The 27,565-nt window shown below is 44.1% G+C and overlaps 2 protein-coding genes across 10 annotated transcripts in view; one reads left to right on the top strand and one right to left on the bottom strand.

Annotated features, from left to right (window-relative positions):
- The window catches only part of thada (THADA armadillo repeat containing), a 67,530-nt gene extending 64,000 nt beyond the window's left edge, over nucleotides 1-3,530 (bottom strand). For 5 of the 8 annotated variants that reach the window (XR_008415810.1, XM_053875303.1, XM_053875304.1 and 2 more), the window contains exons 1-10: nucleotides 3,496-3,530; nucleotides 3,152-3,241; nucleotides 2,465-2,574; nucleotides 2,213-2,343; nucleotides 1,969-2,117; nucleotides 1,863-1,895; nucleotides 1,743-1,791; nucleotides 1,442-1,635; nucleotides 1,254-1,348; nucleotides 106-329 (exon numbers count right to left, since the gene is read on the bottom strand). Coding sequence is in view for 7 of the 8 variants with exons in the window: in XM_053875303.1 (XP_053731278.1) it covers nucleotides 106-329; nucleotides 1,254-1,348; nucleotides 1,442-1,635; nucleotides 1,743-1,791; nucleotides 1,863-1,895; nucleotides 1,969-2,117; nucleotides 2,213-2,343; nucleotides 2,465-2,574; nucleotides 3,152-3,241; nucleotides 3,496-3,508 (1,088 nt within the window). In the remaining variant the exon portion in view is untranslated. The other 3 variants (XM_053875306.1, XM_053875307.1, XM_053875309.1) reach the window with 3 other exon arrangements.
- Nucleotides 3,531-3,958: 428 nt separating this feature from the next.
- plekhh2 (pleckstrin homology domain containing, family H (with MyTH4 domain) member 2) lies at nucleotides 3,959-27,565 on the top strand. Of its 2 annotated transcripts, none has more exons than XM_053874877.1 (30): nucleotides 3,959-4,099; nucleotides 6,999-7,132; nucleotides 13,853-13,915; nucleotides 13,980-14,123; nucleotides 14,200-14,283; nucleotides 15,163-15,244; nucleotides 15,312-15,494; nucleotides 15,565-16,361; nucleotides 16,819-16,894; nucleotides 16,955-17,049; nucleotides 17,424-17,583; nucleotides 17,783-17,919; nucleotides 18,305-18,418; nucleotides 18,484-18,570; nucleotides 18,662-18,820; nucleotides 18,889-18,969; nucleotides 19,021-19,200; nucleotides 19,263-19,371; nucleotides 19,600-19,712; nucleotides 20,492-20,665; nucleotides 21,142-21,239; nucleotides 21,385-21,562; nucleotides 21,624-21,782; nucleotides 21,840-21,937; nucleotides 23,057-23,198; nucleotides 23,270-23,406; nucleotides 23,480-23,609; nucleotides 23,738-23,824; nucleotides 24,026-24,160; nucleotides 25,429-27,565. In XM_053874877.1, exons 2-30 carry the CDS (start codon nucleotides 7,007-7,009, stop codon nucleotides 25,615-25,617), a joined length of 4,317 nt encoding a protein of 1,438 aa, XP_053730852.1. In that variant the 5' UTR covers nucleotides 3,959-4,099; nucleotides 6,999-7,006; the 3' UTR covers nucleotides 25,618-27,565. The 2 variants fall into 2 exon arrangements, with proteins under 2 accessions (XP_053730852.1, XP_053730851.1); XM_053874876.1 differs by having other exon boundaries at nucleotides 25,426-27,565.

Raw genomic sequence — 27,565 nt, 5'->3', positions numbered from 1 at the left:
TGTAAAGAGAGAGATACACGTTGACATAAAGATATGCAAGTGCTTGCACTACTTTGAATGGAGGACCAGAACAGATTGCTATATAAAGATAATCTTGACATTCACCTCACGTCAAGCCCCAGAAGTGTATGAGGGACGAGCAGAAGCAGCTTCTCCCACTGGGGACCAGGTATTGCACTCTTCCAGCTGAGCATGGCCAGTGCTCCATGACACAGGTATAAGGAAACACCCAGAGGGCGAGTGCTGGAGCACAGAGGCTCACACTTCAGCTTCAGCCACCGAGGGGCGGAGTCCAGACCATCTGATGAGCCGAGTAGCAGACTGGACACCTGTTGACACATGAGGAATTACTTTATCTGGGTACTAAAGGTGTCGTGTCAACAAAGGAGGAGCAATTAGCACATGATAAAAACACAGACAGGTTTCTGATCTCATCTCACCCGGGTACTATTGAGTTTTTCCCACGCTTTGAGAGTAAGCTCCGGCGTTAGCAAGATGAAACCAAACCATAGCACATCACCACATATTCTTAAGTGTTTAATGTTCAGCCATTTAGGAGAAATTCGATTTTGGAAATAAGCAGCCCTAAAACACTTTATTAGCTGAATATGGTCAACAACAGTCCTAGTGACATCAACAGTACCAATCGTGTCATTTTGTGTTGACGTATTTAAAATTACAGGAAAAGTCTGATAGGTGCTGCAGCAACATTTTTGGTCAAAGCCCCTCTAAACGCATCAGCAATTAATATTTTGATGAGTTGAAACAGCATGAGAGTTGCTAGAAATTTGCAAGCGATTGTTTGGAGTCTTTGATGCTTTGCCAAGTTCATAAGCTAAACCTAACTAGATAAATCCGGACAGTTAAAACATACTGTGAGATGAGAGAAAACTGCTTAAAGATTTAATCAGACAGTTTCCGATTGGACGATCCTACATTCATGTACTCATCAAAGTCATCAAAGGATGACTCGGTCATGAGACGTTTGCTCAAGATGGTTGGCCTTCAACTTGCCCTCTAATATCTCTGGACAGATCCATTGGGGAGAGACATCCACGATGTTCTAAAGAAAGACAAAACCGATCTTCCCCACCTGCAGCATCTGTATAGTTACAGCCAAATGCTTTTTACCACGGCTCAGGGTCAGTAGAAGAGACTGTGCACTGAGTCTACAACTGTGTGTTATGTCTCAGCTCCCTTCAAGTTAGGACAACTTGGCCTCCTAATTGAAGTCAGACCAGGCTGAAACTCACCACGGAGGCAACGTCATCTCCTGAGCCAATGACGGTGCGGATCAATAGAACCACAGCCATCCCTGCTGTACTCTGGACTGCCTGGATAAACTCCTCTGGAGAATTGAGAAAAAAAAACATGCTTTACATGAACCCTGGACATTTTGCAGGCATGCAAAGGAAAGCTACACCCTGTCTTGACTTCTCACCGTCAGTGACGATGTGGACATAGCTGCCCAGAAGGGTGCTCAGAGTTTCCTCCACCTTGCTCTGACCCTCAGCATCATGTAGGGCAGCATTGATAGTTTCTTGAGATCTCTGAATGACCAACATTGACGTCTTCACCACAGCCAAACATGACTGCATGAGCTGCGCTTGAGCAATGTGACGTCCTAACAGGACCCTAGGAAGACACCAGGGGGCGACAGAGACAGTTCTCTACATTACGTTATACATAAACATGACCTGTAGACTTGGGAGCTGTTTGGGCAGAGATATAGCAGCCCATACCTGTTCTGTTGAGGGACTTCACTCAGTCCTTTGCAAAGAAACTCCAAAACTATAATATGAAAACACAAAGTTATACGAATTCAAGGCTAATTGAAAGAAAGACCAATTTTACTCACACACCTTCAGGCAGTAGTTTGTGAATGCATCTCTCACCTGTGAAGACAAACAACATCTTTTCAGTGAAAGAAACAGTCTTGATAATAGACAATGATGTCAGCTATCTCACCAAGTGGGAACCCATCAAGACAGGCAGCAATTGTCTCCAAAGTGTTTGAGTATGTGTTCACTGTGGGGTCGGTCAAACAATCGGACAGGCAGGCGGACAAATGTGATACAGTCTGATCATGAAGCCAAGGTGGTACTGAGCTCAGAGCACTGCGGGCAGCCACACAGAAAACACATCACATGAAGGGTCCACACAAACAAAACTTTGAAAAATATGGGGTCAGCCTGTTGGAAACATCAGATACCTGGTGATGGCCCTCCTCAGCGGATTCTTAGCCTGTACTGAGGTAAACACAAGAGCCAGCATATTCAGACAGTCTTGCAGAAGAGCTCCATGACACTGCTGCTCAGTCAGTGCCTTTAACTGGTCACCAGCCTGAATGGATTACAAATGACACAACCAACACATTAATCCAGTCATGAGTTATTACTCCTTTCTCAACAAGTGCTCGGCAAGAACTCTTGCATCAGTAGATTTGAGTGGATATGTAGCTAACCTTTTTCACCAGCTTTACCAGCTTCACTGGCTCATCCAGCTCCAAACATGTCTGCAGCGTTCGAGCGATCTTTTTGACTTCATCTTCTTCTCCATCCACAGATAAGGATGCTGAAATATTTAAAGATACTTCCTACTTTAATAAAAGTACTAAAATTGAGCAGATGCCATTAGGTCCAAAAGGACCTAATGGCATCCATATCCTCCATATCCACATCTACAGTTTTCATTTCCTCATTCTTCATTGAACTTTGTTAGCTTTCTTCCTCTTCTTCATTGCTATCATTCATGGTCCAACACTGTGTCTCCTCTCCAACTGTTCAAAGCACCTGGTCTCCTTAACTTTGTCTCCAAACATCTCCACAAGTCCCTCTGATATACTCTGATCTGGTCCTTTCTTGTCACTCGCAATGACAACCTGAGTGGGTTCATTGGTGACTTTTCTAAAAAATAGTTCAAACCATACATCATGGCAGTGGCCATATTGTCCGTGTCAACTGATGAAAACTGTGTAACTAAAGCGCTGTTAACGATATCTCTACACTGACAACACTACCTTTTGTGCCAAGTTACTGCTATAGCTTGTGTTGTTGTAATCCAGCGTAGACTACAAACGGACATTGACACTCAACTGACATTCAGTTAACCACTGGGATGTTATTTTGTGGGAAACATGTCAATATATTACCTAAAAGCTTCTGGAGTTTCTCCTCGTCCAACACCACAGCCTCCAATTTAACTGTCTTCTTCTTCGACACCATGGCTCTGGTGCCAGTTTCTGCGGGAAAAGCATTTAAACATTTAGAAGAATTCCAATAAACTCATTTTTAAAGAATAGCTTTAGCATCAGTTAACATTAAGAAAACACACACATATACATCTTTCTAGCTTTTCATAGCAACCGCTACTCGTCAAGAAGCGGACCGGAAAGCCAGAGCTTAAACACTAAGAATTATTACGTTTACATTTAATAACATATTTCCGCGACTTCCAAATGTTTACGTTTGAAAGTATTTCAGAGAAACGCTCCACCTGAATGCAGCATGTGAGTTTCCCGTCTGCTGATAGCGGCGCATTGACGATTGGATTCTTACTTCCGGTTAGTAAGATGAAAAAATAAAATAAAATCTGCCACTATCAAAATGGCAATCTACCACTAATGGTTTGTTTTTTTGTACATACATGGGAGTTATCCAGTTATATAAACCAGAAAATCTAATATAATCTTTCTGAAGCGCCATATTCATGATCATCGCGTGTTGATTCTCTTTAATTTGAAGCAAAAATCTAAACGACTATGTTTTCACTGGTTAGCTTTACAGATGTTAAATGCGTCACTTCCGATATCTTTTTGTTTTCCCATTGGTTCTTTCAGGTCCCAGCGCTCTTGCGGTCTATTGGTGCAGGGCGCACGTCTGTCAACTGTACAACCGGGGTTTTTTTCCTCCAACTGACCCGCCCACTGAAGACGCGATTGGCTGCTCTCTCCAAACCGCTCTGACTTGCGGCTGAAGTCTCTCTGGCAGATAGTGTTTCTCTTCAATGAACCCTCGCAGGAATAATTAGCTTCAATGTTGAAACTTCGGTGCTGGTATGCTGTAAAGTGGGGCCTTTAGTTTCAACGGAAGCGATTCAGGTAAGTGGAGATGAGCCATGTTTGTATGAATAAGAAGGCTGACATTGCATTAGCGGAGCGCAGTCTATTATTTATCATGGTTATAGATGCAGCTCGATTTAAAGTGGTGTACGAACCAATAAAGAATAAGTGGGGAATGAAGTCATAAATGGTGTCCGGTTCGTCCACAGCTTTTTACGCGTGTAGTTGTGTGCTTTTCTAGCTTACTTAGGAGCTTACAAAAACCAACAATGCTCATTCATTGTGATACTCTATGTGTAATGTATGAACAAGATGTACAACAGACTTTTAAAGTTTTCAGTCTTTTATTTTGGGGGCATTTTCAACTTTTACCTACCATCTGCCCCCTCTGACTTTGCGTCCAAACTTCTCCACACATCCCTCAGCTACTGATGTCTGACCTTGTCCTTCCAGTATCTTCATCGCTGAGTCTTATAACTTTGCTTTCTGAGTCTCTATGCTATACTGTACATCATGGCAGTGACCTCTACTGTCCTACAAAGCTTCACTCTTGCTGCTCCACCCTGCCTGCACTCTCTTCCTCACCTCCCTTTATGTTATAACACCAAATTCTTGAACTGTTGTCACTACCTCTTCTCCCACAACGTCACTCTTTCGCCGCTCTCTTGTTCTCGTATGTGTAGCTTGTCATTGCTTCCTCATACTTTTTCCTCCATACTTTCAGTCCAGATGTTCTATCATTAATGTAAATTGAAATGGTGTTTGGGGTTCAAAATTTTGTTTTAAACTTGAAACTTGAATCAATTGAAAAGATTAGTTATGGTTAAGTTAGGTTAAAAGGTTAATCTATATCAGCAAAGGAATTATTATATTTATTATTATGTCAAGTGACAGCAGTATTTAGTAGTCAAAAGTTACATTCACGAAGCTCAATGCAAGTTCAAACAGGAGTGATGGTCTTTAGTTATTATCATCAATCATCCCAATACCTTTATGATCACCATTCCACTTACGATACCAATTGTTGCTCAGAGGACATCTGTATAACCTAGTTTCAAACTGTCTTCTACAACATTTGAACAAATCTTTAGTTTTTAAAAGTAAAAATTGTTATGTTACAGGTCAATGTTGGCACAGATGTAGCTGTGATACATGCTCACCAACCTTTTTTATTTAACACCAAGGATAAACTGAGCGAGACACTGAACAAATCACACAACCTGCCTGCTGACCAACAGGAAGTGAGAAAGTCAGGGAAGAAACAGATGAAGTCAGAGTTCAAGGTTTGGAAAAATATTTCCACCAACCACATCCTTCACTATCGCTGAGGAGAAGACGAGATAGCGAAGTGTGTCAGCTGCCCTCCATTAGAGACGCGTCGGCGACTAAATCCTAAAGGAAATTCCATAGCTGCATCACAATAAGATGCTTAAATCATATTTTAATCCAGCTGTGTGATTAAAAATCCGCACGGGGAGTTTGTGTGATGCTCATGTGACACTTTATGATGTTTTGTGGGATGAAATATTTCATGCCGCCCCTGCAGTCGTGTTTACCACAGCAAACGGATGACAGAAATAATCCCGTGGAAAGTTTATGGACTTCCTCCACACATGTTTGCAGTCGCTCTAGGCCGAGTCCAGTAATGAGAGGTTATTACTCGGAGGAGAAACCAGGGCAGCGTATCTTCTTCTGCTCCCTCCATCAGAAAACTTCATCTATGGTCCACATGTGTATATTTGCGCCCTGTTTTCCAACGGCCGCTCTGGAAAACACGAGGTGGTTTGCCAAAGCAAGGTGAAACGCCCACTGCCCACATTGGTCCAGCTGGGATCTACCCTGGAATATTTCAGCTGCTGGCTGCTGGCGACACATGTGTCGAACAACAAACTCTCTGTTTGTGGGATTTCTGCTCCGCTCTCTGGCTGTTTGGCTGTAACTTGTGTTATTGTAATGAATGCTGTGGTGTGTCTGAAGAATGTTTGTCTGTGTGGTAGGAGCAGCAAGAACTAAATCCACTACGCCTTGGAGTCACCCTTTGTTGTTTTTGTTGATTTGCAGTCAAGTTTACTGGGTCCTCACACGACTTACACAGTCAGCCTTAACTCCTGCTCCACTGGGAACAACGGCGTGCTGACATTCCGAGTCACTCTTGAATGCATATCAACAATAACAGTTAAAATTTCACTCTATGGGGGTCTCTGTGCCGGTAAAGCGCTTAAGCATAGGCTATAATTGGCATCCACTCAATTTGTTTGAGACCTAAAATTCTACTGTCCAGCCTGATAACTGTGAGACACCTCCCCACACCCCTGTGTGGGAGTGTAGAGGACGTGGAGTTCAGTCAGCAGCACCGGGGTTAAAGAGAGCAGAGGAGAGTACGGAGGAGGACGTTGAAGTCAGCAGCCTGGAAAGGTGTTTGAACTTGAGGGCGGAGTGGAGCGCAGCAAACCATTGCATCGACACAATCCATAACACAAAACACAGAGAGTTTGAGGGTGGTGGAGCAAGACAATCTGGAGCACAAGGAAGTAATGAATAAAGAATGAGCGATGAATGAATTGACCTTGTGGTAGATGACCAAGACAGCCTGAGAAAATGTGTAGAGACAGGAGATGACCAGGACAGTGTCTGCAGTCGGGAATATATCTGCATGTGTGTGATGTGGATTCTTTTCCTATGCTACTATAAATATGGCAAAATACCTGCCAAATAGGTGTCTTCACTACAAGGACATAAAAGGAGCAATTTTAAACTGAAGCATTTTTGTGTTTATATGAGGAAACTGCGCTGTCTATGATTTTTTCTTCAAGTTAAAAATACTCTACTGACCTATGACCTCATCTTCAGAGGTGGAAACAAAGACCTCATTTTCCCACAGGAAGTGTGTGCCAGACTGTAATCGCCCATTGACTTACTGTTGTTTCATGTGTTTCAGAGGCCACGATGGCATCCGAAGTGGAAGACCCCATGAGTCAGGAGGACTGGAAGGACAAGTGTCTGGTTCTGGAGAACCTGCTCATGAAGTTCAGGGTCCAGATCATCAAGATACGAGAGCTCACAGCTGACAAGGTACTTTTTTCTTTCTGTGAAATGATGGAGGGTTCTAGTATTAGAACAACATCATCACTGGTACTTGACTGGAGTGAGCCAAAGATACGGTGTCCTAGCTGAGTCAACTCTGTCATCATCTCCTAATAATGTGGTCCAAACTGAAACCAGCTACCATTTAATTCAGTTCGGATCATTGCTTTCACCATTTCATTGCCAGTGTGAGTAGTGAGTCCAAAGGTGGGCACATCATTGACTCACCTCAGTCCACAGGAATGACGTTGGCTGTGCACTGTGTCGATGCAGCAGGAGCAGTCTGCACTGGGCCGACCCAAACTGTTCGGTGGCCTAGTTCTGAAGCAGCTCTCCAGGGAGGCTGATTAGAGCTCTAATGTAAACAGCAGTCTGACCGCAGTGCATGATGGGATTTATCCAGCTACAGTCAATTACAGAGTCAAAGTAAGCTCTGCTGCTCAAGAAAACAAACTCAAGAGCAGCTAGAAATACGGACTCTGGTGGACGAGCGGTTCATGAGAATGGTTCTGACCTCATCCGTCATATCTGCTGGCCTCACTCATCAAAAATGGTAACTGGTGATGCCACTAGGGACTCGAGAGCCTCATAAAAATTCTATTTTCATTTAGACAGTGTCGTGGGTCGTCGTCTAAAGCCACTAGATTCACTTGCATACTAGACCTCCTTTTGCTGAGTAGGCATTTCAGTTGCAGTAGTTTGGAGGTGTGTGGTGTGGTCGGAAGCTGAGGACGGACCGGACCAATCATCCCTCCATCCCAGGACACACGCAGTCAGACAACCACTCTCACACCTCTGTATGTTTTTGGACTGTGGGAGGAGACCACTCCACTATTTTTATGGTTTTTACGGTTTCTCTTTTCAGCTTTCATTAGTCTCCTGCGAGCATAAACTGAAACTAACTTATTAAATTGTTTAAAAGCTGTGAGGGATGCTACTTTTGTGTGTGGGATAATGAGCCCCTCAAAAGCACGTCAGACACCTGAAAAAAACGGGCTGTGAAAAGCTTGATAACCCTAGAGCGTTTGAGTGGTCGGCATCCAAGTGAATAGAAAAGAGGAGCGATGCTCAGTGAAGTCCTGTGACTCATGTACGATGATCCTCGACCTCACGAGTTCATCGTGTCTATCACCCAGTCTCCCGCTGATGTCCGCTCTCTGACTGCTGAAGCCTGTTGTTTCAAAGCTGCGTGGGGGTTTCATGCGTGCCTCCGTAATCCCACCCCCACCAATAACTCACTGTGGAGGTGGGCTTCAGCGCACAAAGAGAGAGTTAATAAACATCACTTCCACAGCTGAATCACTGTGTTTAATGCTGGCGGCAGAGGACTGTCTGGCTCTTGTGGCACAACAGAACTACAGAACCAGAGGTCTGACAATGAACACTGGAGCTGAAGGAAACCACACTCTGTTATATCCACGACAGTAATATCCTGTGGCAGATTTAGACACATAAATACTTGGCTGCAGAAGTTTTCTTTTTTCAAGTTCAGTGGTTTTCCACAGCAAGTTGTCTGACAAGGACACTGTCCTGGTGAAGAAAGAGCTGAGTCAAAAGGCATATGTAAAGAGTCACCACGACTTTAGACCCTGCACCAGTATGTAGTCATGGTAAAATGTACTACTTACTCCAAACACGCTGACAAATATTGCTCAGATTGAAGACACCGGTGTCTGCCATCTGCTTATGTAAAGTAGCTACTACTTCAGACTTCATATTTTAGTCCGACTTGTTGAAATGCAGCAAGATTGTGACTTTGGCGCTTAAAGGGTTAATGTGTGATCCAAACTTTATTTTCAAATCGGAATCAAACAATAACTTGAGTCAAATATTTACCAAAGATTTGTCGCTGGATCCAACACGGTTAGCGTGCTCTTCTGACTAAAAAGGAGATGCTTAGTATCGTTCCTCTGAGGTTGTGAACACTGGATTAACACCGCCAGTGTGAACTTGGGTTGTACTGGGGTGTGAGACTGTGGCGATGTCAGTTGGACCTTGGTTATTTAATCCAGTTCCAGCTGTGTTTTCCTCCCCTCTCTCTGACCGGAGGTCTATATTGACAAAGGACTCATTTAGCTGAAGGGGCATCTTCTCTTTTACTACTTAAAAACATGTTCCTGAATGTTTTGTCTTATGTCACTGAAGGTGTCTTAAAAAAATGTCAGATGCGATGTCTCAGCGAAAAAAAACGGTTGATCTTCACAGAGCAGATTCCTGGCTGCCTCTGTTGAATCCTCGAAAGCCTGTGTGAAGGAATGAAAGGGAGAAATAGAAAGCGAGAGGAAAGGAAAGTGTAAAGATTGAGTAGCCCGAGGGAGGAAATACCAAGTTCATGAAAGTGTGTTTGTATGTGAAGTACAGGAAGTGCAAACTGAGGCTGTCTGTTTGTGTATTTGGGTCAAGTCATATTTAATTAAATTGTGTGTGCTCGCCTGTGTGTGTGTTCGTGTACTTCTGTCTTTGTGGGAACTGGTATGAGTGTTTGACCAACAGAGTGAAGTCTGTCATTTTGTGGGTTAAAACTTCTAAAGTTATTACAATTAGGATTAAGTCTGGTTAAGTTTAGCTTTTTGTTTTGGATGGTTAAGTTTAGAGTGACGGTCCTCACTAAGTGCAAAAGGCAAGTGTGTGTTAATAGAAACTACACGATAGAGGTAAAGAATAAGATGCGTACGTCTCCCTTCTGTCGCGTGCAAGACATCACGTCTCTACCGATGATCCATACTTTCAGCCAATCACAAGGTGCGCACTTATGACACAGACATACTATAAACAGGAAACACTGCCACAAATCGCTAGTCAAGTTAAATCCATCTTCTTCCCTAAATCGGAGTCTGAGCTCTTCTGGGGGGGAACCTTCCTGACAGTTGAAGGCCTCACCACTCCTGGACACATCCTGACAAGATGTCCGTGCATCCACAACTGAGCAATGGTTCTATGCTGAGTCTCTCTTGGATGACTGAGCTTCTATCTCCCAGAGAGTCCAGACACTGTGGACAAAACCCTTGTACCTGTGATCTTATTTGTTGGTTGCTCCAAAGCTGATCACCAGAGGTGAAAGAGGAAAACAATGGAAGAGCTTTGTCTTTTGGCTCAGCTCTGTCGCCACCACAGATGCAGTTCTCATGACTGAAGACACTGCACTTATTTGTCTATCTCCTCTCAAAACCTTCAGATACTTCAGGACATTCCTGGACCTATCAAAGTCAAATACTTTCACCTCAATCCAGCAAACCTCTGATGGCCATGATAATTCGTCAACAACACATACCTGGGATTATTTCCATCCATTAGCGCGCTGCTCTCAAACACTTGCACATGTTGTGGGTATATTTTGTGAAGTGTGTAATTTGACGGAGCGTGGATTAGTCTCGCTACATCTATATTTGGGCAGTCACAGGCAGGTAAGGGAGTCGATAAAGCCGCCGGGTCAGCGGCAGAAAGAGTCTTTGTGAGCTGGCTGGTCGGCGATGGGGGGAGGGATGGACGGAGTTCAAGCGGAGGTTGAATACAGAGCTCCAGTTGTGGAATTCCAGGAATGGAAGGGAAAGTTTGAGCTGAGAGGAGTCAAAGCTGGACAGTAGATGTGTGCGCATGCTCATCCTCCTGAAGGATCCAGGGAGGTGATGCTCGTTCATCTGTATATAAGTCGAAGAGATGAATCTCTGTGGTCTGGGACACATGGGACCATCATCATCGTCTTTTTATACATTGACATGTCTGGTGTTTTGCCTCCTCGACAGCAGCCTTGTCATTATTTTGCTGCCCGATGCTAAATGTAGAGCGATGTGGTTGGCTGGTTGTGGTGCATGTGATCTGGATCTTCAGAGAAGCTGATGCTTCGACTTTGTTATGTTGAATCCGACACAGCAGGCTCAGGTCTGCTGGTTCATCTCTGCTCCTGTGTTGAATGTAAATTAAATCTTCAGTTTGGCCTGGAGGGCGTCTCAGCGTGAAAATGGGGTGTGGTGGCATCTGGACCGAGTTGGGTCAGCGTTTGTGCCGGTCTGGACCAGATGGAACCGTGGTCCTGCCAGTCCAGACTGAGTCCAGAAATAGCTTTGTTACTACAGGAAGAAACCTATCATCATATAGCTCTGAGGAGTCCATGAGACTCACATTCGTTGTGGACTGCAACAGTTGAAACTCTTAAAAGACTTGGGTTGCCTTCACTTCTAACTTATTATGGCATAATTCATTTTTTATTTTGGATGTATTTACTGTGTATTCATTTACGATTAAAGCCTTTTTAAATATTATTAAATATCCTCGTAATGACTGGGTCTTTTTTTGTTTTTCTTGTGCGTAAATTTTAATGAAGTGGTTTCATACTTGTAATGATAATATTTCTCTGAAGTTACAAATTTCACTGCATTTATTTTAAATTATTTCCTGTCAAAAGCCTATTAATATTGTATTAACTGACATTTTAGCTTGATTTTCACTTTTTTGGCTGGGTCTTTTATATACAAAATGAAGAATAATAAGTGTATCCCTTTCTTTATATATTTTTATTTCATTTATTTTCCCTTTAGCTTTTAATTTAAGAAATGTGGACTTTATTTTAAATTAATTCATATTTCAGAATTTGCCCTAATTATGTCTCTTTTATTGATCCTGCACTGGCTTGCTTGTGAGAAGTGACTGTTTTAGGGTGATTTTAGTTGACTAACAATCCTTTTTAAATATTTTCCATCAGAATGCTCGTATCTGCTTTTAACTCAGCAGCATCCCGTGAGACACTTTCAGAGGTGACTGAGCTCCTCTGTCCTGACATCAGTCACACATGGAGCTTCAAACTTGTCTGGAACTGACTTTAGATTGCATGATGAGATTGAAAAATTGGAAGTCAAACTTGTTTTTATGGCTCTGATGTCGACTTCCTCTTGATACCCTTCACTACCCTTCGCTACACGATGGGTTTGGACACTATCATCGACGAGGTTGAGTATAGGTCAGTCACTGATGTTGGATAAGAGGCAGACAGGACACTAGACTGAAACTGCTGCTGACACCTGGAAGTCGCACGACTAAAGGTAGATCAAATTATCTGTTTGTTTTTCAACAGTTAGCTCTTACTTCTGCCTGTTGTTTCTCTTGAGGGTTATGTTATAGTGCTGTGTGGGCGTGTGAAATAATTTTGTTGTGGGGGAAAAAAAAGTAGCTTAGCTCTGTTTTCAAATTCATTAAAGCAGACATGGAAAGTGCGACCCGGGTGCCACATGTGGCTCTTTCTGTGTATTAATGTTGAGACTAAGGAAAACTCTGATCATACAGAAATACTTCTTCAAGTTTGTGTTCACACGTATATCGTCCTACTTGCTGATGTATTTTTATTCTACTTTTTCATCATTCATCTCTGCTTTGGCAAATATTTACGGTATTTTGCTTCATATAATTTTAATTCTACTTGCCATTTGTCATGGAGTTATTTTGTTGATTGAGGCTGCTTTTCCTTAGATTACTAGGTCTTGTTAACAAATATTTTATAATGTTCATTTTCTGGTGTCTGTCTTTCTGTTGTGCTGATTGTGTTGTTGCTTTGTCTTTAAATGTTTGTGTCTCGTGTCATTAATATTTGTATCCTACGTAACAACCAAACTTTCCCCATTGTGGGAAGAACAAAGTCAGTTTAATCTCATCTAATATAATATAATATTGTATATTATTTTGATTTATTATTGTGTGACAGTGATAAATGGATGTTTATAGATGACAAATATAAACCTGTTGTACAATACAGGCCAAAGGTTTGGACACACCTCCTAATTCAGTGTTTTTTTTCTTCATTTTTACTACTTTCTGCCTTGTAGATAAATGCTGAAAACAGCGGATATATAAAGCATGACCAGTACAGGTGTTGCAGTACACAATGTGGCCCAGTGTTTAATGGCATCACAAATGGAACACTGTCACAAATAGATGCATATATGGACATATATGTGAGGTACACGGAAAGGTATGAAAAAGACAAATGCATTTGTTACAGTAAGTCATGTGGTTTACACAGTTGCTTGGACCTTCAACTCTCGGTCAGAGTGCCCCAGTCTGCTGCTGATTCTGGAGGGAATATTGAATGATTTAATTCCACTCTGTCGCTGCGTCAGCCACATTTTACTACAGGAACATCCAAGTCGAATTCCTCCTCAGAGTTTCCGCTGACTTTATTTTTCTTCGTGAAGGTTTAGGTGGAGTTCCTTCACTGTACGGTTTTCTGCTTCCTCCGCTTTGAGCTGCGGAATTTCGGAGGAATGTTGCCCATAAAGACATCAGTCTCCTCACTTTCACCGCACACGTGTGTGTGTGTGTGTGGTGTGTGTGTGTGTGTGTGTGTGTGTGTGTGTGTGTGTGTGTGTGTGTGTGTGTGTGTGTGTGTGTGTGTGTGTGTGTGTGTGTACAAGTTGCTCACGTGTGAATGCTACACCGCTGCCGCTTTAACACACTACTCTGAGGTTTCACGACCCTCGCTCGGGTCTCAGCACACAAAGATGAGGTTGTACCAGTGTATACGTCGGAGTTTGGACCATCAGAGAGCTGCTTTATGTGCACCACACAACACTTGTGTTATGATGAACGCTCCTCTTCAACTCTGCCTTGTGAAGTGGAGATCGACGGAACCTTGTTGCTGTCCCTCGGCTACATGTTTACAATGCAATACAGTGATGGTTTAGAAGCCTGAGTGATGAAATCAGAACTCCTCTCTCACAGATCCAGCAGCTGGAGACTCAAGTGGTCGACGCAGAGAAGCGAGCTTTCGCAGCTCAGCAGCAGGTCAGTCTGCCGCCACGTTGGATTTGAGTTTGCAGTTCCTCATGTGCGGGTCGTGTGTGAGCAGGTTCAGTGGATGGAGGAGAAGCTGAAGACGGCTGACGGAAAGTCTGCAGAGGTGAGTTTGTTCCAGCGCTGCCAAGAGCTGCAGGCGTTGGTCCAGGAGAGGGATGACGTCATCGCTAAGCTGGAGCAGCAGCTGGAGGAGCAGGTATGACGTCCATCAGCACTGCGTCGAGTTCCTCGTGACCTACAGCTGATGTTTGGCTCCGTGGTGGCTCCCTCAGAAACAGATGCGGCTTCAGGACGCCAAGACGGTGGAGGAGAAGGCGGCGAAGATAAAAGAGTGGGTGATGGTCAAGCTGTCAGAGGTGAGAGATCACTCTTGGTGTTGTGGGAGATGATTCAGAGGCTTGAAGCAGAAGTTATCAAACTTAATCCAGTCATTTTTATTGCCTCAGAATGACTTAGTTTCGTCTCATAATTCCCAGTCTTGAAGTGATAAATTTGACTTTCTATATTTTTCAGTGGATGTTTTAGGGAATAGTTAGTAAAAGTAAAAGATATAATTTCATGTGATTAGAAAGTAAGATTCTCAATATACATCATAAAGATCTTTTTAAGCAGTGAATATATTGGTGACAGAACTATTGGGTTGACATGTTGTGGTGTAAAGACACTTAATAACAAAGCATTTTATTCAATATTTTGAACATGCACATGAAATACTGAGTAGGTGCCCAGCCTGCGATCCCTCTGTTCAACCCCGTTTTTTAAATTATGTATATATTTGAATCATTCATATGTTTGATTAGCATGACCTCATTTACTGTTTAATCGAAAATTAATGACACAAGATTTTTGTCCTCTTCATTTTAACCAAATAATTATGGCTTTTATATCATAGTAATTCCTACTGATTTCAGATGATCTCAAAATCACATTATTAATTCATCTGACGGAAAGTCCTTTTTTTGTTTGTTTTTGCCTAATGTCTCATAAGTCATGATCATTATTATTTGTCATTTGTATTACTCTCTCATCGTTTTGATATTTATCTTTTGAGCTGTTTGGAAAAAGATTACATTTCAGCCTTCAATTTCATTTGTGAATATATTTCATGATTTGACTTCCATTATTATTTTTGATATCACATTTGCTTTTGTCAGATTAAATTAAATTCTTCCACCAAAACATGGACTATGACCTTTCCTCCTGTAGTCATCTATTCATAACCTCGTCATGTTCAGTTCGAGGTGGAGAATGCAGCTCTCAGAGAGACCAATAAGCAACAAGAGGCTCAGATTTTGGAGCTCCAGAAGCAGATGCAAGGTCAGAGTCCAGCAGTCGTGATCATAACCTGCAGCATCAGGAGGTCTGATTCTGTTTACGTCTGCAGACTTTGAGCAGAAGTGTCGCAGTGAAGAAGTCCAGAGTCGACCAGGTGAAGCGCAGCGTCTCAGCAGTCTGACCTTTGGCTGTTTCCATGTGAGAGGGAAGAGTCCGCAAGTCCTCACCGGCCCCTCACCATCGCAGAGGACCCTCAGTACTCAGGGAGAGGCTGAGACCAGAACCAGGGCGGGTCGGACTTCACACCAGACAGGGTTAAGAGTGATAGGTGTCATCTCTAATCTGGCACTTTTTGTCGACAGAGCGGGGTAACAAGGTGGGGCCTGATCCCACACGGCTTCTTGACCCTCCTCTGGAGGAAGACAGTGCCTCAGAGAACCTCGGTGAAAGCAGCGGTCGCCAAGGAGTCTCGACCGTCCTCTCCAACACAGCGTCCGATGGCGGCAGAGAAGGAAGTGGAGCGTGTCACCTAGAGTTGAGTCGCCCCTGCAGCGAGGCCTACCTCACCGCCTCAGATGACAGCAGCTCTCTGTTCGACGACGACATGCAGCGGGCCGAGGGCCTGGGGTCCTCAGAGGGGACTCTAGCAGAGTGCAAGGACTCCGACAGGGTCAAGATGGAGGACAGCACCTCGGAGGAGCTGAACAAACGATTCCAGTCTCAGAGACTTGATTCCTCGTCTTCCTCTGGTGAGACCACCAGCTCAGTTCTCACCTCCGCCTTGACTCCCAAGCGACCACCTCAGGACCCCAGAGACACCTCAGCCTCACCCAAACAGCCCAGACTCAGGACTCCCGTGGGGTTTGGGTTGATGAGCGCCTCCGTGGCTAAAAAGCACCTGAGTCAGCCGCCGGTCGGCACCGAGGCTGCACACCGCCAGACACGCAACGCTTTGAGCATGCTGCGGAACCCCCACCCTCAGGAGACCGACCTGGACCAGGAGCAGGAGGTCATCATGGAGACCAGCAAGGATAACACTCCCACCACAGGACTGTCGTGTCAGACCACAACCTCCGGCTCAGAGAACAGTGCAGACGGTCAGAATTCAGCACCCGGCAACAAACCTCCCACTCCTCCACTGCACAGACTCCCGTCCTGGGTAGGTGGTCTTCACTGAAGTGGGATTCAGAAACGTGTGGTCAGGACATTACCACACACCCATATGTTTTGTATAGTTAATCTGTTTTAAAGACCCTTTTATATTTGATCTCTTATATTATTAATTTACTTTTATAAGAATGGTGAAAATATAATACATTACGTTTTGGGCATGGTTTCTATTGAATAGTCCTCAGTCTTACAGGAACATTTTATTTCAAAAATTATTTCCATCGATTTAATAGTAGTAGTCAAAGAATGAAGCTGAGTCCCTTGATAGGAAATGTATATTTATTTTTAAAAAATGTATATTTAAACATCATAAATTGAGCATTAGCTACCAATGTATATCCATCATATTTATTTTTTTCAATCCTGTCAATTATTTATTTTGTTTCATACCTGTATATGGAACAAAAGTAACTCTGACGTTGTGTTTGTCTGAATGTCCATCCCAGGAGAGTCGGATCTATGCTGTGGCAAAATCAGGGATCCGACTGTCGGAGACTTCCTGCTCAAATCCGGCCAGCAAAGGTGGGACAGAAAGCGGTGGCGTGGTCCCAAGTGCAGATATGAGAGTCTTTCTTCTTTCAGACTGGTCCCTGCAGTCGTCCTACCCTGCTTTCGTCATGTACACATCCCTCATTTACAAGAACATGACCGCACCGGTGTACACGACCGTGAAAGGGGTAGGTCACCTCAAAAGTTCTCCTGCATTTGGGTGGGTGTCGATGCAGACCGGGTTGATTTATTTGTTTGTCTGTCTTGTCTTTGTTATGTCCTTTCTTTTTTTTCTTCTTTTTTTGTAGGTTTTATAGACTAAATCACAGTAATGAAGTTGGGGGAAAAAAAAAAAAAAATATATATATATATATATATATATATATATATTTTTTTTTTTTCCAACTTCATTACTTTGATTTACTCTGTCTTATCATTATCATCATGTGATACTGTTGAGCAGTTTTGACTGATCCATGTAAAAATCAATAAACAAACTTTACACAAAAAAAAAGTTCTCCTGCCTGAGCATGTGAGTGTCACTTTCCTGTGCCCTCCTCAGAAAGCCACACTCCTCAGCAGCAGTCCTTTCGTGGAGGAGTCGTCCAGTTCCGAGGACTCATCCAGCTCCGGTGAGGAGGATGGCTCCTTCTGCAGCTCGCACACCTCCTCCAGCTCGCTCAAGGATAGCCACCCAAGCAGCCCGCGCTCCCTCAAGAGAGGTACCAGCAGGTTCTGACAGACTTGTGTTGTGGTAATGTAGTCACCTTGCACACCATGAATTTTACAATTTCACTGACAAGGGCAGGAAAGCAGCTGAGGAAAGTGAAATCGAACCTTTCCAGGAAGAACATTTGAAGTTCTTCATGACTTATAAAAATGATAATATAAAATATATTGTAATGACATTATCTCCTGCAGCCGTGTCCATGTCGTCGATGACATCAGAGAGTGACTACGCCATCCCACCTGACGCCTACGCCACCGACACAGAGTGCTCAGAACCAGAGCTGAAACTCCCAAAAACCTGTTCATCAGCCAGCGACAACAGCAAGAGTGTGAGTTCAATCGTAATGCAACTCTCGTATCATCAGAGCGAAGGTCCAAACTCAGCCGATGACACAGTACACTGACAGAATAGAAAGGATGACAAAATTAGTGACAATGACAGAAGACAAGGTCAGTTGCCAGGGACCAGACAAGCAGGGGGTCAGAGACGGAATAGAGCAAAACAACTATAGTATTATGAAAATACATTAGAAATGCAGCATCAGCATCTCCGTACTTCGGGGTCGTCTCATAAAAACATCTGGAGCTTCTGACAGGGCATGTCTCTCACTCTGGAGGAGGTGCTCGAGTGAAGATTGACATCAAACTTCTAGTCCAAGACGTGTCTGGATCACTTCCATTTCCTCATGTTGGTGAGCAAACGTGTTCATGTAGGAGCCGATGGAGAAGTCTGGGTACCTGCTGAAGATGGTGAAGACCTGGAAGAAGACCTGGAAGAGACGCTGGTTTGTGCTAAAGGACGGAGAGCTGCTCTACTTCAAGTCTCCGGTGAGTGCTTCTCAGCTCACTTGGATGAAGATTCAATTATTCATCTCCCTTCTATTCATCCTCAGAGTGACGTCATCAGGAAGCCCCAAGGTCAAATCGAGGTCAACGCCACCAGCAGCATCTCCCGAGGGGAAGGGAAGCAGATACTCCAAGTGAGTGAGAAAGTAACTTAGTTTTAGTTGTAGTTGTAGTTGTTTAGTTGTTTTTTTTACTTCGTATTAATAAGCGCGTGTGTGTGTTGAGGTTGTGACGGGGAAGCGAGTCACCTACCTGAAGGCCGACTCACCAAACCTGCTGGAGGAGTGGTTGAGGGTCCTACAGAGTGTCCTGAGAGTCAAAGCTGCCAGTCCTCTCTTCACGCAGCCGGACATCAGACCCAGCATGAAGGGGCTGCTCATCAAGGTCTGGTAGTCTCCAACCATCTGACGTATCTCTCTCTGAACACTCTTGTCTCCCTTGTTCGTCAGCAGGTCAAACACGGCTACTCCAAAAGAGTCTGGTGCGCCCTCATCGGCAAAACCCTCTACTACTTCCGCAGTCAGCAAGACAAGGTACTTCCAGATCGTGATGTCATAAGGCAGCGGCTTCAACAGTGTTTGTAGTTCCCTCTAGGTCAGATCAAACTGTGGGAGGCCCAGGTGGAGGAGGTGGACCGGTCCAAAGACTCCGACGACCATCTGAAGGAGTGCGGCTGGAGCGCGCAGGTCGCACCATTCACCATCGTCGTCCACCCTCAGGAGCAGGAACCCACCTACCTGCTGATCGAGTCTTGCCACGAGAAGGTCTGCTGTCTTCACCGCCTTCCTGTGGCACGGAAAATAACTGTAGTCTGGTGACTCCGCAGGACTCATGGCTGTACAATTTGTCGGTCGCTGCTGGAACCATGATGGGGAAAGTCGGAACAGAGTTTGAGCAGCTGGTTGGACAGCTGTTTCAAGTGGACGGAGAGCCGAGTGAGTCCTTTTAGGGGCCTGACAGGGGCCCATCCAAAACTATAATGTTGTTTTGAGCCTCACTTAACATCACGCTGAGATTCCAAACTGGAGATTTGATGGAGATTCATTCAGATCAAGATCATATCTGACGTTGTAGTGGAGAAGGCATCTGTTTGATGAGAGCACACGTGTTGGCCCGCCTGATAATCTGTTGGTGCTTTTCTGCCACTGACTTCTCTCCTCCAGACTCCACCGTATGGAAGCATGCTGTGTTGTGTTTCAGTAAAGAAGCTCTGTCGTCTCCTCTCACCACGCTGCCGTCGCAGGCGCTTCAGACCGAAGCTGTGAAACTCTTCAAGGTGCATTATTGTGATTATTATTATTACAGCTCTGTTTGGTCAATACATTTTAAATTACATCCCTTATTCACAAGATGACCATATATCCTAAACCATATAATATGAACTGCTTCATTTGATTCAATTTTCTCGAGGTTAAATTATCTTTTCTCACACTTTTTCTCAATGGTCACACTGTTGCATTATTTACTGTAGCTTTATTTGATTTGCTAATTTAACTTCTTGCTTAGTTTTCGAGGGCACACTTTTATTTATAAAAACAATTTAAATTATTTGGCTCAACTCAATACTTTGTGTTCACCTTAACCTACCTTGACTTTTTATTCTGGTATATTTAGTTCTCTCAACATTTTTTTAATCTTTTTTTTAATGTGTTCAATAAAAAAAAATGTTTACTTTATGCATAAAACATTTTTTTATTAACATTATTTCCTGAATGTGAGTTATATTTCGAAATGTTTTTGCTGCTTTGTCATTTAAATGAATGACAGAAATGACTTTTTAGAATTATCCTAGTTTTAATTGTGCTTATTTGAGTTGATATTTATTTTTTAAATTTTGATTCCATTAAGTTGCTGTTTCATTGATGAATATTTTTCTCAAAAAAGCCTGGCGAAAATTAACTTCAACATAATTCATTTATTGTATTTAATAAATTGTGTGATATTTTTTGTTTTTTAAAACACACTTTTTTCCTCAGGACCTATTTTAAGTTCTTTTACATCCCTGGTGTTGTTTATTTTGGTGATATTATCAACAAGCTTCCATTACCTTGTCAGATCTGTCAGCTCTTCATCAACGTGGCCATCGACGCCCCGGCCATCGACTACCACGTGTCTCTGGCCCAGAGCGCCCTGCAAGTGTGTCTGACCCACCCGGAGCTCCAGGACGAGTTTTTCTGTCAGCTCATCAAGCAGACCCGCAAGAGGCAGGGCCACCCGGGGCCGCTGCAGGTACCGATCGCACCAGCAGAGGGTAGCAGAGGACCGTGCGTCCGGAGAACCACTGACTGAGCTTTCGCTCCACTGACGGAGACGAACAACTAAGTCAAACATACGCTCTGCCTAAGTGACCGTGAAGTTTCACTTATGATCATTATCATATTCATAAACTGTGAGTCCACACAGGAGCTACTCACGTTCAACAAATGGCATGTATTAACACTCGCTGCATACAAGCACCAGTGTTTTTCCTCAATAATTGACTCATGACCAACATGTGTTACTTGTGTTACTACTAGAACCCAACCACTAACCACGATGAGTCAAAGGGGAATTCAGTCGGACCAGTTGTTTTAAATAGAATGAAGTTTCTGTCGACCTGCCGGTGACACTCCACACATAGCTTTCAGTCACATGATCAGCCACCTGACTCACCTGCTGCTTTGAAAATGTGGTTTCTAACTCCCCGTGGTTGTGCCTTGCTCAAGGGCTGGCAGTTCCTGGCCTTGTGTGTGGGACTGTTCCTGCCTCACCATCCTTTCCTCTGGCTGCTGCAGCTTCACCTGAAGAGGCACGCCGACCCCAGGTGAGCAGGTGTCACGAGAACGTAACTCATGAAGAGCTTTGACTCAAAGTTCTCCTCACTAAACTTCAGATCCCATGTTGATCTGAAGTCCTCATCATATCTATAGTTGAAGGTGTGAAGTGACCCGTGACTCTGTTTGCTGCAGAAGTGAAGTGGGGAAGTACGCCATCTACTGCCAGCGCTCGATGGAGCGCGCGCAGCAGAAGGGTGAGCGGCAGGCGCGACCTTCCCGCATGGAGATCCTGTCGATCCTCCTGAGGAACCCGTATCACCACTCGCTGCCCTTCAGTGTGCCAGTCCACTTCCTCAACAACACCTACCAGGTAGCCTAACTCGACACTCGTCAGGACTCGGCTCAGCGGTGACTCTGCGTCGGCTCTTCAGGTGGTGAGCTTCGACGCCTCGACCACAGTGGATGAGTTCCAGATTCGTCTGAATCAGGACTCAGGCGTGAGGAAGACTGCGCTGTCCGGCTTCACCTTATACACCGACGACCCGACGGGCCGAGAGCTGGAGCACTGTCTGCACCAGGGAGCCATCAAGGTGAGGCCGCCGTGAGACCAGAACTTCACAGGTCAGCCTGCTCCTGCCTCTCCACAGGTTTGTGACATCATCTCCAAGTGGGAGCAGGCGTCCAAGGAGCAGAAGAGCGGGAAGTCCGAGAACGCCCGGACCGTCCGCCTCACCTACAAGAACAGGTGAACAGACCGGCCAGTTCCATGATGTAGCCCTTAAATTCACCTCTAAACAGTCAGCAGGTCCTCACGCTCAGGAGTCCACACACGAGATCAAACATTAAACTCAGTTTAGCCTCAAGAGGAACAAGCTACCGTGACTGTGAACACGCTGAAGCTGGAAACAAGACAAAGTCTAGAATAGTCTAGATTCACTTTCACTGAGATAAACTCATAAAAATTGAAGACTTGAAGAGTCGGGACATCAGACTGACCATCGTCTTACTCTTACAGCTGTTGAACTTAGTGGGTTTTTGCTTGAAATAAAATTTCTCAAAGTTGTTTGAATCTAGATTTAATATTTTTTCTTGTCTTTTACTCAATAGAATATGTCTAAGTCTGTCTCACTAGTGGTTCATTTGAGGAGGCCACACTCCTGGGTGAAAGGTCAAAAATGGAAAATAAGGGGGTAAAAATAAAATTCTTAAAAATACTTTAAAAAAAATATATGTATATATACACATATATATTAATTATATAAATTTAAAAAGACAGTACAATAAATTCAAGAGGCTGCATCTATGTCAATGACATTTAAAATAACATGAGTCTGATAATATTTAATAAAATAATTTATTAGAAACTGAAAAAGTTTTTGTACTTTGGTAATATTACGTGCTAAATATTTAGGGAAAACAATCAGGTAAAATAAAAATAAAGAGGAAACTAAAAATGCAAGAAAAAACGGAATGTAGTTAATATGTATAATTCTTACTATCAAATAGGGTAAGTTCTATTCTTTTCAATATAAAAATGAAATGTAATCAGTAAAATGTCAAATAAAGAAATGTGACCAGAAAAAAAAAATATTTGAAAATGCAAACTAAAAAAGATAAATGAAGATATTAGATAAAATGTCAATTAAGTATTGTGAATAACCAAGTAAACAAGTATTTAACTTAATAAAAAATGAAGTTTTGTTTGAATAATTTGTTGGAAATGAAATGAAAATTGGAGTGTTTTCAAACTGACATTTGTGATCTTGTTCTCATCCAGAGTATAATATTTCATTCACTCCGAGCACCAATCTGGGGCTGTTTGCTGGTCTCCTGCTGATCTGGAGTCTCACCCTCTCGCCGGCAGGTTGTACTTCCAAGTCCAGGCTCGGGGGGAGTCTGAGAGAGAACGCTGTCTTCTGGCCTACCAGACCAATGAGGCCATCGTGGCGGGACACTTCCCCGTCAACAAGGAGCTGGCTCTGGAGATGGCTGCGCTGCTGGCTCAGGTCTGAGCGCCACATCTCCTCTGTCACTGACCAACTCCAGCTGCAGCTTCCTCTCCGATCTCATCTCTCAGGTGGAGTTTGGGGATTTCGAACGGCCGTTCTTGGCTCCTGGTTCTGCTCCCACCAAGTCAAACCAAACCCTGAAGCAGGTCTTGGACAGATTTTACCCGAAACACTATCGCAGGAGCACGACTGAAGACCAGCTGAGGTAGCGGATGATGAGTCGGGCCTCAGCTAAGAGCGAGAATACTCATGTCTCAGGTCGTATTTTCATCCCTCAGACAGCTGCTGCAGCGTCTCTCTGCTCGCTGGGCGTCACTCCGAGGTCGAAGTTCACCTGAGTGCATCAGGATCTACCTGACTGTTGCTAAAAAGTGGCCTTTCTTTGGTGCCAAACTGTTTGAGGCCGAGGTGAGATTGATCAGACTCCATCAGTCAAATGAAGCATCGACTCTATATCCACAAACTGCTTTGCTCTCCAACTCAAACAGCATTTTTAAACAGCGGCATGTTGACCCTTCATGTGTTTTTGTTTCCAGTCGATCAGCTCTTCTCCGGAGCAAAGCTCTCGTGTTTGGTTGGCGGTACACGAAGACGGTGTCAGTGTCCTGGAGCACAACTCCATCGTACGTTCTCTCTCACCCTGCACACTGTCACAGCTGACATGACTTGAGAGGCTCATTTCAAATGACCCACACTCCTCCAAGGTGAAGGCTATCTAGAACATTCAAACTCCTCGGCCCAGCTCTTGTGAAGTAGGGACCCAGAAACAGGCTTATCAGAGCAACTGGTTGAGATGTCCTGCTGGTGTGTGTGTATGTGTGCAGAAGCCTGTGTCGTCTCACCCGTACAAGAACTTGATGACGTTTGGCGGCTGCAAAGAAAACCTGATGCTGGTGGTGACACAGAACAACAAAGACAAACCGACAGAGACGCATCTGTTCCACATGGACATGTCCAAGGTGAGAGACAGTCGTTCTCAGGAGGTTTCTGCCTCTCTATTCTTTTGTCTCAGGGCGCTTTCACACTGTGGGTTCTGTCTCGAGACCAAGTGAGTCGGGTTTTGGCCGCGGACTTGATCACGGCTGGACGGCTGCACTTTGTCTCCGGAAACTCTTAGCGGGAGGTGAGCTTCTCGCCTAGGCGACTCGGCACTAGATGCCGGACACTACGTGTACAGCGCGACTCCACACAAACATGATAAATGCCGGGCAGTAAAGGGTCAGATCGCTGTTGGGGCGGAGAGCATCGTTCAAAAACAACTTCTCAAACTCCCAGAACACTGAGGTGTGCAGCTGGGAGCTGCAGGAAAATGGTGCTAGGGAATGGGAGCGCAGGGCAGCGGTCCAGGACTTGCGATGTGTGCAGGTGTTTGATAACTCACATGTTTTCGCCTTTATTAGGCTGATAAACACCTGATGTTATTGACAGACAGATTTGCTTAACTGTATAATGCTGCGCTCTACTGTTTTAACTGTTTTCACTGCAGCACAGCTGTCTGCATGAGGAGGACAGCGAGGAGGAAAGACGCAGCTTGATTTTCCCCAAGTTACTGAAGATCACCAGACTATTCATTGATCATTTCTGACGTCTGGATCTGTACTTCACTGACTAAAATCTTCTCGATCGTCAGTAATCGCTCTCACTTTGTTCAACGTGTTGTGAGAGCAGCATGGACCGATCCAGACGCTCTGTATTACGCAGCTTGTTTCCGCTATTTCATCGTAAATTAAACATGACAAGACTCTTTCATGTTTAGCTTTGGTGTGAAACGCCACATTCTGTTCCAGTCGTGGCGGTTCTCTGCCATCACTTCATATCTGAGGCGAGGACGACTCGTAGTACTAAGAATTGACAGAAACAAGGTGGTCAACCCGGTGGTAGTAAATAGGTTGTCGCGTGGCTGATGACGACTTCCTTGAGACGCGCTTCATCGTGGGTCACAAACCAGCTATATTGCGCAGAGCGCCGCCAGCTGAGGAGAAAAAAGGGACATCGCTTGAGGTGCGAGGGTGAACAGCAGGGGGCACATGGCCACCCTCCCGAGACTGAGCCTGCAGTGTAAAAAGCCCCTGCGAAGTTCAAAGTAGCAGCAGAGTGGGACCAGTGTCACCTGTGTGACAGTCCTGTTTCCCACAAGCTCCATGATCACTACTCAGCCTGGAGCTGTGAAGGTGAACAGTCATCAAAAGTGGATCCAGTTGGGTGTAATCGTGTGTTTTCCCAGCAGATCCGAGAGGTCACCCTGCTCATCTCCAGTTACATCAACAGTGCTCACCAGCAGAAGGCGGCAGCCCACCACCTCTCAGCCCCGGCTCTCATGGTGGCACAGCCACTGGGATTGAAGAGCAAGAAAGAGCTGAGGAGCAAGTCTCCGCCGGCGCTGGGCCGACCCAGTCAAGCTCCCACGCTGCTCTGAGTGACTTCACTCGTGAACGTCCGTGTAGATCAGGTCGAAACGTTTGTTAAACTGCAGCCAACTACAGTATTTATTGATGTATTCATCTCATTTATTAGCTTTCATTGTCAGGGATGTTGAGTCGGACAGAGAAGGTGTTGTTGTGAGGTGTTTCAGTGTCGTCTTCTTCTGGACCTGGAAGCGGGGAGAGAGGAGAGACACTTGTGGAGCAAGAATGTTGGAGATGGAAGGAGAGGAAGACAACAAATGAGGCCCATGATGAACGACTAGAGGAAGTTGACGGTGGAGGCGGCGACTCATGATGGGAAAGGAAGGCCTGATGCAACACTTTCAATAAAAATGTATTTATTGAAGTGGAAAGAAACATGTGACATAGCAAAGGAAAGCTGGTTCAGGAAACATTGTTCATATGTTGTTTTGTTATAAGCAATAGACCTGTTCATTTGCAGATGTTTTAATTTGAATAATAAAAGTATTTTGGGGGGATGGATCATGAGATCCATCCAGAGTCTTTGTAGTGACCAAAGCAGAAGATCACAGATCAAGTTCATTCAGGAGAGGCGTGGAGTAGAACCACTGCTCCTTCAAGAGAAGACGGTGGGGTGGCTGTTTACTGTATTTGTGAGTTGTTAAAATGGGAGGAATCTGACAACACACTGGAGGGATGATGTTTCTCTATTGACCTAGAACACAGAGGTCCTCTGAGAAGAAACAGAGAAGAATGTCTGGACCTCTGTACTTCAGCTGCTGCCCCCGAGACCCAGCCTCAAAAATGAAGAAAATTGACTTTACTATGGCTGCTCCAAAACAAGTAGTCTACAAGTACTTGAGTACTTACCAAAACCAGGTACTTATGCTGTCACACATAAAGTTACTTTGAGGTTTTTTTTTCCGTATGTTATTTGAATAACATTCATCAGTATGTTTTTCTTGTACATGGGTGTCAAAGGTTTCACTGCAGTACAAACATACATTTAGCAAAATTGTAATAAGATGGCGGTTTCGTGGTATCGGTGGCCATGCTATGAGTATGGTATCAGTATTGGTGTAGCCCTAATTTATACTTTTTTTTTTTTTTTTTAAATATGCACAGCAATTTAGAAACACTTGAACCTTACAGAGTGTTTACGTGTTTAACTATCAATGTTTTCTTTGTAGAAGGTGAGATGCTTTTGCATGTTTTAATGTAAAGAAAAAAACTCTTAACCAAAGAGAAAATATTTTTAACTTAATTTCATGTCATAACAATAAATGTTTTGTTTTCAACTTAGCATTGACAATGAGATATCAAGTGTTTTACACATTTTAACAAGGTGATGTGAGATTTCCATAAAGTCAGAAATAGTATTTACACTTGGGTAAACATTTGCCGTTGAGTCGCAGTGGGGCATGAAGCCTGGCAAAGATTGATGAGCATAAAGATAGATAGAATAAAGCCGTTGGTTATTGCTGTGTGTGTTTGGGTTACTCAGTAGCCAGAGGTAGAAGAGAGGCGGTCAATTATTTCCACTCGAGGACATAAACTCTAGAGGTGGTTGAGGGAGAAGTTTTGTGGCAGCTGAACAAAATATTCAATGGTTTCTAATGCACTGGAATCGCGGTGACATGATACACGCTTCTTCTTCCTTCGAGCAGTTTCTAATTCCTCTAGATCACGGGTGTCAAACCGGTCCTCAAAGGGCCGCAGTGGGTGCAGGCTTTTGTTCCAACCAATCGAGAGGACACCTACTCACCAGTCAGGTGTCTGGACCTGGACTGGAATCAGTTGATCGTCAGTCTGGTGCAGTTTGTTTCACCTGTTAGTACTTTCAGGGCTGGAACAAAAAGCTGCGCCCAGTGCGGCCTTTTTGCGGGTCAGTTTGACACCCTTGCTCTAGATCATCTGTAGAAACCGGAAGTAATCTTCACAAAACAACAAGGAGCCTCCTGGTTGGTCGGTGGGCTGGTG

Source organism: Synchiropus splendidus, chromosome 9, assembly GCF_027744825.2.
Source record: "Synchiropus splendidus isolate RoL2022-P1 chromosome 9, RoL_Sspl_1.0, whole genome shotgun sequence".
NCBI lineage: Eukaryota > Metazoa > Chordata > Actinopteri > Syngnathiformes > Callionymidae > Synchiropus > Synchiropus splendidus.
Note: the sequence above shows the minus strand (reverse complement) of the source record. Positions and strands in the feature narration are given on the sequence as shown.

What these genes read in the sequence shown, in the direction of transcription:
- plekhh2 (XM_053874876.1), top strand. Translation starts at nt 7,007, where the DNA reads ATGGCATCCGAAGTGGAAGACCCCATGAGTCAGGAGGACTGGAAGGAC. An exon ending in TCAAGTGGACGGAGAGCCGA is followed by an intron (nt 19,372 to 19,599) that starts GTGAGTCCTTTT and finishes TCTCTCCTCCAG; the next exon opens with ACTCCACCGTATGGAAGCAT. An exon ending in AAGAGGCACGCCGACCCCAG is followed by an intron (nt 21,240 to 21,384) that starts GTGAGCAGGTGT and finishes TGTTTGCTGCAG; the next exon opens with AAGTGAAGTGGGGAAGTACG.